Source organism: Amblyraja radiata, chromosome 4, assembly GCF_010909765.2.
Source record: "Amblyraja radiata isolate CabotCenter1 chromosome 4, sAmbRad1.1.pri, whole genome shotgun sequence".
Taxonomy (NCBI): Eukaryota; Metazoa; Chordata; class Chondrichthyes; order Rajiformes; family Rajidae; genus Amblyraja; species Amblyraja radiata.
This window is the reverse complement of record NC_045959.1, coordinates 101,206,879-101,219,651: the sequence shown is the minus strand read 5'-3', so window position 1 is coordinate 101,219,651 and position 12,773 is coordinate 101,206,879. Positions and strand designations below refer to the sequence as shown.

At 40.5% G+C, this 12,773-nt stretch overlaps 1 protein-coding gene across 1 annotated transcript in view; it reads left to right on the top strand.

Moving 5' to 3' along the window:
- Positions 1 to 11,461, top strand: part of plekhf2 (pleckstrin homology and FYVE domain containing 2) — a 34,168-nt gene extending 22,707 nt beyond the window's left edge. Inside the window, exon 2 of the mRNA XM_033020072.1 lies at positions 8,163 to 11,461. Coding sequence (XP_032875963.1) covers positions 8,171 to 8,917 — 747 coding nt within the window. The 5' untranslated portion in view covers positions 8,163 to 8,170 and the 3' untranslated portion in view covers positions 8,918 to 11,461. The remainder of the gene's footprint in view (positions 1 to 8,162) is intronic.
- The last annotated feature ends 1,312 nt before the right edge of the window (positions 11,462 to 12,773 follow it).

Genomic DNA, 12,773 nt, shown 5'->3' with positions numbered 1-12,773 from the left:
CGCAATCTTTTGCAATATTGTCAGCTTTTCTTTGAATCTGTACAAAGCCACAGATGGATCCCTTTTCTGGTAGAGTTTTTGCTTTAAAGTACACATCTTTATTAAGGTTATGATAAATTGTAATTATGTAGCCGTTTATTTGCTACTGAAAATTACATTTTGTGTGCAAAATCCGTTTCCTCAATTTAATTAGTATCTGCGATTAAATAAATTACATATCTTCTTTTTTTAAATTTCCCTTTTACTAACCGGATTTTTATGTGGTTTATTTGTATTCAAAGTTTGCACAGGGCTGTTTTGATTTAGGGCTGTTGAAGAGCTGCACTTTGCTGGTGCAAACCACAAATTTCCTGTCAGGTTTGCTGCTTTGGATCAGATAACAGCAAGTCACTGTATCGAAAACCATGAAAAATATTGCAGGCAGGTGATGGCATAACAAACACCTTTACGGACCATAAAAATCCAGGCAAACATATCTCCCCTTTTTGCGTATATTGGTAGTCTTGGTTACTTAGAAATGTACATTGGTGGGTCCTAATGTCAAGAGTATTTAACTGTCATATGTACCGAAAGTGGAATCATGAAATTCTTACTTGCAGCAGCATAACAGGCCAGTAAACACAGTTCATAGATAACGTAATAAACAGAAAAAAATCAACAAAACCCGAATCTTAGTAAAAAAAAAGCTCAAGTCCTTAACGCAACCAAGACAGTTTGTAGTTCATAGTTTAGTTGGGGTTGTATAGCCCGACGAAGAAGTTTGTACTTGAATCTGGTGGTCACGGTTTTCAGAATGCTATACGTCCCGATGGCAGGAGGGAAATGAGAGCAAGGCCAGTGTGGTGTAGGTCCTTTATGATGCTGGCTGCCTCTTTGAGGCAGGCCTCCTATAGATCCTTTCGAATGAAGGGAGGTTAATAAGATGGACCAGACTTTTGCAGAAACAATTTCTGAAATTTAAAAATGTACACGGATTGCTGGTCATGGTGCAGCACTGTTTCTTTTCTTTTTCTTTTAAGTAATAGGAACTATTTACCAAATGTAAAATATATAGCAAAGCAATTTGCAGATATACAAAGACAAATGAAAGTTGCACATGAATATATGGAAAACTAGACTAAGTGCGACCCGTTGGGTCCCATGTTCACACGGGAGGGCTGGTCCCCCGACGCAATATTCCACCTCTCCACCAATTCCAATATTGGTGGCCAGTGGGGGGGCTTTCTGGAGTGCTGGTATGGGTTCTTGGGGTGGCAGCTCAGTCCCTCAAGCCTCATCTGCTGGCAGCTCACTCATGGCTGGTGAGAGGCAGTTGACTCATGACTATTCCTTGAAATTCCATTTCAAGCAGGGTGCAAGTCCACCAAATTCAAATCCATGTTCCTACCATTTCAAGCAGGGTGCAAGTCCACCAAATTCAAATCCATGTTCCTACCATTTCAAGCAGGGTTCAAGGCCACCAAATTCAAGTGCAGTTTCTTACCACTATGAGCTGGATCCAAGGCCACCAAATACAAGTGCAGTTTCATACCACTTTCAGCAGGGTGCAAGGCCACCAAATTCAGTACAGTTTTATTCCACTTCAAGCGGAGTCCAAGGCCACCAAATTCAAATGCAGCTTCATACCATTTCATGCAGGGTGACACCACCATAAAACCACACAAAACACCAAACTCACAGTCCAGTAGACATTCAGTGTGTTCAGTTGATTCACAGCTCAGACAGTCATGACCTCTCCCTCCCCCATCATGCAGAGACTGAGCCACACCCACACTTCCGGGTTTTATAACCCCTCCTCCTCCCACCAGAAAAGGTGTGGCTTTCAGGGCGTGATTGACAGGAGAGATTCTCAACATTTTTAAACACTAATAACACTTATTTTTCATTGATGGGAAGAATTCTCTGCACCTGCTCAGCGGAGGGGGGAGCTGAGTAAGATGGCCAAAAATCACAGCCGTAAGTGTAGCGTTTTATCTAAAATCAATATACAGTGCAAACAGGAAGTAAGTGCATTTGCAGTAGTGCCTTTTAACTTCAAGCCAAAGCACCCAAGCCGCCATTTGCAGTAAGTAGTGCCTTTCAACCTCAAGCCAAAGCACCCAAGCCACCATTTGCAGTAAGTAGTTCCTTTCAACTTTAAACCAAAGCTTCCAAGCCACCATTTGCAGTAAATAGTGCATTTCAACTTGAAGCCAAAGCACCCAAGCCACCATTTGCAGTAAGAAGTGCCTTTCAACTTCAAGCCAAATCACCTGCCACCATTTGCAGTAAGTAGTGCCTTTCAACTTCAAGCAAAGCACCCAAGCCACAATTTGCAGTAAGTAGTGCCTTTCAACCTCAAGCCAAAGCACCCAAGCCACCATTTGCAGTAAGTAGTGCCTTTCAACTTCAAGCAAAGCACCCAAGCCACCATTTGCAGTAAGTAGTGCCTTTCAACTTCAAGCCAAAGCATCCAAGCCACCGTTTGCAGTAAGTAGTGACTTTCAACTTCAAGCCAAAACACCCAAGCCACCATTTGCAGTAAGTAGTGCCTTTCAACTTCAAGCCAAAGCTCCCAAGCCACCGTTTGCAGTAAGTAGTGCCTTTCAACTTTAAACCAAAGCTCCCAAGCCACCATTTGCAGTAAATAGTGCATTTCAACTTCAAGCCAAAGCACCCAAGCCACCATTTGCAGTAAGTAGTGCCTTTCAACTTCATGCCACCATTTGCAGTAAGTAGTGCCTTTCAACTTCAAGCCAAAGCATCCAAACAACCATTTGCAGGCAGTGCCTTTTTACTTCAAACAAACCATATTTTCATTTTCAAACCACATTAAGGGTACTCACAGTTGTGTAGACATTTGTTCAGTGTTATTCAGAGCACAGGGAGACATGACCCTTGGCTTCATCCATCTTGCAGAGAGTGAGTGAGGCACACCACTTCCTGGTTTTATAGTTCCCCCCCCCTCCCTCCAGCAGGTGCAGCAGAGAGAATGGTGATTTTTTTTAAACTTCAAGCCAAAGCTCCCAAGCCACCATTTGCAGTAAGTAGTGCATTTTGAACTTTAAACCAAAGCTCCCAAGCCACCATTTGCAGTAAATAGTGCATTTCAACTTCAAGCCAAAGCACCCAAGCCACCATTTGCAGGAAGTAGTGCCTTTCAACTTCATGCCACCATTTGCAGTAAGTAGTGCCTTTCAACTTCAAGCCAAAGCATCCAAACAACCATTTGCAGGCAGTGCCTTTTTACTTAAAAAAAAACATATTTTCATTTTCAAACCACATTAAGGGTACTCACAGTTGTGTAGACATTTGTTCAGTGTTATTCAGAGCTCAGAGAGACGTCACCCTTGGCTTCATCCATCTTGCAGAGAGTGAGTGAGGCACACCACTTCCTGGTTTTATAGTCCCTCCCCCTCCTTCCAGCAGGGGCAGCAGAGAGAATGGTGATTTTAAAAAACCCATTAATATCTCTCTGATTTGTCATCGATGGGAAAAATCCTCCGCACCCGTAAGGCGGAGGGGGGCTCTGGGCGAGGTGGCCAAAAATGACGGCCGTAGGTGGCGGCGTTCTGTTGGAAATCGCAGCACAGTAGGCCAAAAGCGGTCAAGATCAGAGATTTAGTAATATAGATGAATAACTTTTTGAAACGTATTTGACTTTGGGAGCTTTTGTGGGTTATAACTGCATGATTCCTAGTGCTCATCTTTTTGGACTTGGCTTTGACGAAGAATGTTGGTGAAAATTAATTGCAATTAAGGTTAAATCTACACAACCTGCAAGTTATCCAGAAAAGTGTGGGTGCATGGAATTGGGGCTGCTAGATCTTGCGTAGAACACTGGCCTAACTTAGCTTATGCAGCATCTGGGGAGGACATGGATAGGCAACATTTTGGGTCAAGACTTCACAGAAATCCCTTCATCTAGCTGGAATAACATTATCCAGAGTATTTTTAACCTAGACATCGTGGCTGATGGAGAATGTATTTCGTGCAGCTCTGCTACTATTGATTAATTGAGCTGCCAATGAAAAATACCACTCCTGTGCGTAGGAATCCTGTAGCACAGGGGTCTCCAAGCTATAGCCTGCGGGCCACATCCGGCCCGCCACGAGATATTATCCGGCCCGCAGCAAGCTCTTAAGACGTTCCGTGCGGTGGGCTATTTAGCGGGTTCTGTGGTAGCGCGGGAACTTACACATTAGTTTGCCACAGGCTATCAAGTTGAGGGTTTTTGTGCACCTGCTGACAGGTTACCGTCGATGGCCCTGGGGAGACAGTGGCGACAGTGGCCCCACTGGGTGTGTGTGTGGATGGGTGGGAGTGAGTGTGTTTGTATGGCCTGCAAAAATGTGCCAAATATATAGTGTGGCCCTCGTGCTGAAAGGTTTGGAGGCCCCTGTTGTAGCAGCATCCCTTGGGGTTAAATGATTTCATTATCTCAAGAACAGCATGTGCTAAACATTCTGCTAGTTTAAATACTAAATGCTGTAGATTTTAAAGAAAAACTCCCAATGTATTCCTCTAGTTGTACAGTGGGAATTAATGATTTTGTATATCCAGTAATTCTTTTAATGCCATGTCCAAAATTTGTTGTGCTCCTGTTTGCTAACAGGTTTTGTTAGATTAATATCAATTCCTCACAACTGCACAGTTGTACTGCATTTTCAAGACTTTTGCAACTTGCAGGATGACATCTGGTCCAGTACATCATGCCAACTTACTAGCAGCTGTTTATCCATTTAATTGCTCCCCCCCCATGTACAACTTTGTCATTCCCTTTTAAAAGCAGTTAAGGTACGGGTTCTATCATTGTTTCTAGTTGAGCATTTCAAGACTGCACAAACATAATATTCCTAACTATGTACTGACCAGAGGCACTTGCGAAATCTGCATAATTGATTTGCATTCTTAGTGGTATAACTTTTTTTTTATTCCTGCCTGGTTCCTTCACCTGTAAATTGAATAGAACCCCTTAATTATGGCATGTTTTCTCTGTTTGTTTGAATAAAGGCAATTTGTATTTGTATGGTTTGTATTGTATTTTGATGCAGGAAACCATTCAGTCCAATGGATCTTTACCAGGGTGCATTCGCACCAGTCCCACTTTCACCTCTATTTTTGTTACCCGGTAGCCTTGCATCTTGTTACCTCTCGCAAGCCGATCAACTCTCCTTTCACTTCCCCCTTCACTGCACCATAGCGCAGTTTGCAATGGCCAGTTCCCTACAAGCACATTTTTGGGATGTGGGAGAAAACCTATCTGGTCACAGAGACCAAGGGTGCATACTGCACGCACACTCACTGAAAGATGGCTTCAAAACGAGGCGTCAAACCTGTTCCATTGTACTGCCTTGCTGATTAATGGTTTCATCCACTGTTAAAATCAATTATTAGTCTCGACTGTAGGGTCTAGAGCACAAAAATCTAGATAGACACTGGTACTACATAGTCAGATCTCTTTTCTTTGGGATGTTAAACTGAGACCCAGCCTGACCTCTTGGATAGAACAATAAACAATAGGTGCAGGAGTAGGCCATTCGGCCCTTCGAGCCAGTACCACCATTTAATGTGATCATGGCTGATCATCCACGATCAGTACCCCGTTCCTGCCTTCTCACCATATTCCCTGACTCTGCTATCTTTAAGAGGTCAATCTAACTCTTGAAAGCATCCAGAGAATTGGCCTCCACTGCCTTCTGAGGCAGAGAATTCCACAGATTCACAACTCTCAGGGTGAAAGTTTTTCCTCATCTCCGTTCTAAATGGCCTATGGAATAATGGCCTTATTCTTAAACTGTGGCCCCTGCTTCTGGACTCCCACAACATCGGGAACATGTTTCCTGCATCTAGCGTCTAAAATCCCATAATAAACTTATATGTTTCAATAAGGTCTCCTCTCATCCTTCTTAATTCCAGAGTACACAAGCCCAGCCACTCGATCCTATTAACATATGACAGTCCTGCCAATTAACCTTGTGCATCTACGCTGCACTCCCTCAATAGCAAGAATGTCCTTCCTCAAATTTGGAGACCAAAACTGCACACAGTACTCCAGGTGTGGTACACCGGGGCCCTGTACAACTGCAGAAGGACCTCCTTGCTTCTATACGCGACTCCTCTTGTTATGAAGGCCAGCATGCCATTCGCTTTCTTCACTGCCTGCTGTACCTGCATGCTTACTTTCATGCCATACATGGGAAATAGATCACATGATGCTTTTTCAAATAAGGACAAGGGAGTTACTCCTGGTTTCCTCTGCAATATTTATCCTTCACTCACGATTACTAACAAAAAATGTTTAGCTACTAAAATGTCTATTGAAGCCTGTTTGATATTCTTGTAGACTGGAAAGTGGCAAATGTAGCAATTTTAGGAAAGGGGTGACAAGTGCAACCAGGAAACTAGACCAGTTAGCACTAATCTATTAACTTGCCCAGAATAGGGGAATCGAGGACCAGAGGACATAGGTTCAAGGTGAAGGGGAAAAGATTTAATAGGAATCTGAGGGGTAACTTTTTTCACACTTTTTCAAGGGTGGTGGGTGTATGGAATGAGCTGTCAGATGAGGTAATTGAAGCTGGGACTGTTCCAACGTTTAAGAAACAGTTAGACAGGCACATGGAGGTTTGGAGGGATATGGACCAAGCACAGGCAGGTGGGACTGGTGTAGCTGGAACATGTTTGCTGGTGTGGGCAAGTTGAACCGAAGGGCTTGTTTCCACATTGTATCACTATGACTATGACTCTTAGTGATAACAGGGTACTTGGAAAATACAGTTAGGTTTGGGCTGTGTGGATTATGAAATGACATTCATGTTTGACAAATTGTCGACTATTTAAATTGTAACAAGCAGAATGGATACGGGTGCAATAGTTGGTGTGTTTGGACAATCTGAAGACCTTTGATAGTGACACAGATGAATTAGAGTCATACAGTGTGGAAACAGGCCCTTCATTCAAACTTGCCCACACCGGCCAACATGTCTCAGCTACACTCGACCCACCTGCCTATGTTTGGTCCATATCCCTCCAAACCTATCCTGTCCAATTATTAAACAAAATTGGATGTTAATTGAGAAAAGACAAATGAAGAAAGGTCACTCACTCTCTGGGAGGCTGTGGCAGTGGGATACTGCAAGAATTGGTGTTGAACACCTGCTGTTCACAATCTATTTGAATAATTTAGATGAAAAGATCAAGTGTCATTTATCCAAGATTGCTGTTGTACAAAGCTAAGTGATTGACTGTGTGTTACGAGGAAGGTACTGAGAGGCTCTCTGGGATATTCTGGGCAAGTTTGCAATAAAATAGCAGATGAAACATTGTGTTTAAAAAAAACATGACCTACGTTTATAAGATAAATAGAAGAGTATTTTTTCATGGTAAGAGGTGGAAAATCGTTCAGAAGGACCATGTTGTCTTTGTACATAAACATAAAAATTAACATGCAGATTAGCAATTAGGAGCACAAATGAAAACAAGCTTAATAGCAAGAGAGGAATTGAGTACAAGAATTGACATGCCTTGCACAGGATTCTCGTGAAATCTGGGATATTGCGTGTTGGCGATATTGGAAATCTGGAATATCGAGTCCGAAGAAGGGTCCCCACTCGAAACGTTGCCCATCCTGTTTCTCCAGAGGTGTTGCTTGATCAGCTGAGTTACTCCAGCACTTTGTGTCTATATTGGGTACAGGCTTGTTCTCCCGACATATCTGGGTATCTGTGTGTAGAGTTTTTGTGAAGGAGTACAATGAAGGCTCACCAGATTGATTCCTGAGATGGCGGGTTTGTCTTTACAAAAGCAATTCAGTGAAGTTTGCCAATACACTTGGATTCGGAAGAATGAGAGGTGATCTCATTGAAATTTGCCAAATAATTATGGGGCTAAACAGGGTAGAAACAAAGCAGGTTTCCCCTGATTAGAACAAGGGATATCCAGTCTCAAAAAATGTTATTTCCTAAAATAGAAATGGAGAAACAAATGAATGGTTGAATGGTCCTTACTTTTCTTGTGTGGGTTCTTGCATTCTTATATTCTTAGATCTGTGTTTCTTTTCAATCCCCTGTGACATCCTGGGAGGATGCTACATTTTGATTAGTTGCTGATTTAGTAAATGTTGCTGTTTAGCCAAATGTTTGATGATTAATACCTTTTTACTTTGTCTCTTTGCCTTGCAGAAAACAAGATGGTGGACCGCTTAGCAAACAGTGAGGCAAATGCTCGACGGATTGGCATGGTTGAGAGCTGTTTTGGAGCAGCTGGGCAACCCCTGACCATACCTGGCCGGGTGCTCATAGGTGAGGGAGTCCTTACAAAACTTTGTCGAAAGAAACCAAAAGCCAGGCAGTTTTTCTTGTTCAACGACATTCTTGTCTATGGTAATATCGTCATCCAAAAGAAGAGGTACAACAAACAGCATATAATTCCATTGGAGAATGTTACAATTGATTCCATTGAAGATGATGGTGACCTGCGTAATGGCTGGCTCATTAAGACTCCAACCAAATCCTTTGCTGTTTATGCTGCTACAGCTACTGAGAAATCGGAGTGGATGAATCACATTAACAAGTGCGTTTCTGATTTGCTGTCCAAAAGTGGGAAAATACCCAGCAACGAGCACGCTGCAGTCTGGGTGCCCGATTCCGAGGCGAATATATGTATGCGTTGTCAGAAAGTCAAGTTCACTCCAGTCAGTCGTCGACATCACTGCCGCAAATGTGGATTTGTTGTGTGTGGGCCCTGTTCAGAAAAAAGGTTCCTCTTACCGAGCCAGTCTTCCAAACCCGTGCGTGTGTGCGCTTTCTGCTTTGATCTCCTTTCCACTGGACAACTGACTGCAACTCTTCCAAATCGCTCTGAGTTTTATCGCGGGTCACTGCAGTCCCCTAGAAATTTATCTGACGAAGATGACGATGACGACAGCAGTGATTAAACGTGAAATGTCAGCGTTGGTATTTAAGTAATGGGAGTACAGCTTCAAATGAACTGCTCTTGAGGTCTATTAACTTCCCTCAGTGTTTCTCTTGTGACGTTAGCCATAGACTATACCTGCAAACCTTAAAACAAAACCTGTGCCTAAATGTTCAATATACTAATGGTATCCTCCTCTACTTCTACAGGGATGCATTGCTGGCGTCAAATTATCATTCTTAGGCTTGTTGTAACCATTGATCACTTTTCTAGTTACTTGATTTTTTTTTGCAGTATCTAAAAATAAATAAATCTAATTGCCCTCAGTTTGTATTATTATTTTATTTTCCCTAAAGTTCGCAATGAAATGCCCTGTAAATAAAAGCCCCCTCAAATACAGCTGTGCAAAGGATTTCCAAACTTTGCAATTTGATTTAAGAGGAGCAGGATGTAAAGCACAATTTTTCAAAGTAAACTTCGGATTGTCGAATTTGTCCAATTCTACACACTGGATTCTTCGTGCTTTTTAGTTAGTGTACCGAGCATTGATTATATTGTTCTGTAAGGCAAGTAAGTGACTAGGATGTGCAAACATGGGAACGTTTATTTTCTGGCGCCCCCCCCCCGAGATAGTGTCTTGTTCCACGTAGTTATATACACATTTTAAAGAGCTCCGCTGAAAATGGCGAGAGGATGATTTAGTCTGCTTTTGTATTCGGTTCTGAAACCCTTCCACAAAATGCTATAGAGCTTACTAACAGTAGTCATAAAAGCAAGATTACTTTTGAAAATATTAAGGATGTTTTAATATTAAATCTTCAGTATTTATGGAACAATTTTGGCGTTTCGAGTCACTTGGCTTTAACTTGTTTGAGTGAAAATCCAAAGTAATTTTCCAGTTCACCTCAAAAGATCACTTTTGTGCACCAATCCTCCCAATTCTTGAACATTTGTCAATGGGAGAGGAATTGATCATTTTTGATGAGATGTTGGCACCTTATTTGTATAATGATTTTGTCACTCAGTTCGTCCCTGTGCATTAGTCCTTTGGCTGTGGTTTTCAGGCTTGATGCTGCAGCAAATGTTTATTAATCGAGCTACATTAAACAATGGAATCTTTATTGTCTCGTTATACAAACCGGTAGAAAAACTAGAAAGATTGTGAGTGAGTTGATTTCCACTGTGTTCAGGAGCTATCTGTTTGTCAGTGCTACTTTAATGATCACAGATTTGAAGTACTAGGATTTCTAATTACCAGTGTGATCCAGTTGTACATTTGCTTCAGCATCTGTTACCTGACTATTTATGTAGTCGGATTAAGCCAAGCATTTGAAGGTTCGTCGATTTTGCTTCAAACATTGATTGAATGGTTAATCGTACTTATTGATGTGTTGGTGTATTATTGCGGAAATAATTTGCTAAGGAGGTTAAATGCATGGTTAAGAGGCTGCAGATGGTGGAAATCTGAAATATCACAAAATGCAAAAAAGTGCTTCAGGCAACACCTGTGAAGTTGATGTTTGCCAGCCTGAAATGTTAGTTCTGTTTCTCTTTCCACAGATGCTGACTGGCCTGCTGATTTTTTTTTTCTGATCTTCTGTGATTTTTATTATGAGCAATTTGGTTTTGGTGGTGGTTGATAAGTGAGATAATGTGAAATTGACAATTTCCTTACGAGCCACAACTTGTCTTGACGTAACGGTAAAGCAAGGAAAACGGATTGTTTCCCCACTGGTAATGCCTTGCATGGAGTTTCCTGTAAATTGTTTTTATAGCGTCAGCATAATCTCATGCAGAACTGTTCTATCACTTTTAATTTTGTAAACGTCAAATTTACTTTAAAAAAAAAAAAAAAAAAATTTAAATCAAACATTTTAAAATAGTGCTGTAATGTTTGTCAAACCACTTGTGTTTATCACATTCCTGCGTTGTATGCTACATGTTCAGTGAAAATCCAATCCATTATATGTCTTGTATGAACATGGTAGCTGTTTTAATGAGATGAAACATTTGCGACAAACGGCAATGACGACAGTCTTCAAACGTGAGTTCTATAATATATTTGTTTTTAACACTGGTTTTTATCTCCAGTGACCTGGTCTAACTAATCGCTCTCCACCATCATAATGTGGTTTACTTTGTGGTAGCATCAAAAGAGCGCCTAAAACTAGTGTTAAATCGGCTCAGATCTTATATCCCCGTGCACCTTTGACCAAACGAAAGTGGTGATTCACATTTCTGACCCACTGCTAAACCACTTGCTCAGTTTACATTGGGTTGGGTTTATGGGTTGCACGATGCTACAATTAGCTGTATTTGTATCTAGCCCTTGAGAAGATAAGAAAGCTAACCAACGGTTGGTATTCTCAGTTTTACATGTGCTACATTTTGCTGGAAGATGAAACCTGCTCATTGTTTTTACTTGATGGGTTAAAATTCCTTTTGGCTCCTTTTACCATTACGTAGCTGGGTATATTTCCTTCATTCTTATGGTAGAACAGTTTTGTTTAATAATGTGGTATGGAATATAATTGTTTTAATAGTTAACTAATATTTCCCCGATTTTTTTTAAATTCCCCTTGTATTTAGTCAGTAATAGTACAATGAAACGTTCTTTAAAATGACAACTGTTTTGATCTCTGACACAGTGATTTACAAAGATTATTTCAATGGGCAAATCTTTCAAATTGCCTCTATTTAAATGTGCAGGGAACTGATATATCGTGGATAAATGCAAGGGATTTTTTTTTTTTTTTTAAGATTGTTTCCGTAAATGCAAATTCACACTACTGACTTCATCCACATCTATAAAAGTACAGAAATAATAGCACACTGAAAATCGTTATTCAGCCTCCTTGAGTTGTACTGATAACTTGGGGTTCAACAATGCTGGTGAACTGCATTGCAAAATTTTTGTGGCTTTCTTTAGGTGCTAAAATAATAATCTAACAATGGATGGCTGCATGTGACCAGCCAAATTGTAGGTTAGACTGACCTGAAACCTGAGAAACAACTGCGGATGATTCCTGCTTGAAAAAAATCTCTATCTTTTATACAATTTTTGTGTTCCTTATTGTACATTCAGTTGATTAAAACATTATTACTTCCAGCTACTGCGAGCTATTGATTAAACTTTACAGGAATTGAATTGAGGTGTCCTAAAACTGAGGTTGGAAGATCTTATTTCCTTTAGCTAACTTTCTCAGGAATAATCAGTGCACAAAGGGCACATGTTTTAAGATGTGTAAAATGAAATTGATTTCTATTGTCTTTTGGGTTGTCGCTCTAAGATTCGATCGAGAAAATGAATTATTTTGCTTTAAAGGTATTTTGTCAATTTCTTTTTTTGTATACATTTTTTTTTTTCGCCCCCAAGTTTGGCACTTTATTTTGCTGACACAGATTTGTCACTTCGGTAAGAATCTTACAAATATATAAATGTGATGTCTTGTTACGCAAACTGTTTCATGCATCTGTTGAAACTCTGTCTTGCACTATACTGCACTGAGTTTGAGGATCTCAGTGATATGTCTCAACGTTTTAACACCGTATGAAGTGTTATCTACAGTTAATTATCAAAGCTATTACTTTATGAATTGTATATTTTGGTGTAGAATACCCTCGGTTATTCATTTTCCAAGTTTCAAATTTTAATGTTTTACTCTTGTTTAGTATTCTTGATGTCTAAACTTTGTGAAAGGGCTCAGTATTTTGTAACAGATATATATTTTGTTACATTATATATTGCATTGCTTTCCTAAAATACTTTTGTTGGATATCTGACACTAATACCAAGTTTTATGAAGTTGATGTAATTTAATATGCATTCTCTATCTAAAGTGGCCCATCATAATATCTTTACAAATGTTTGATTTTTA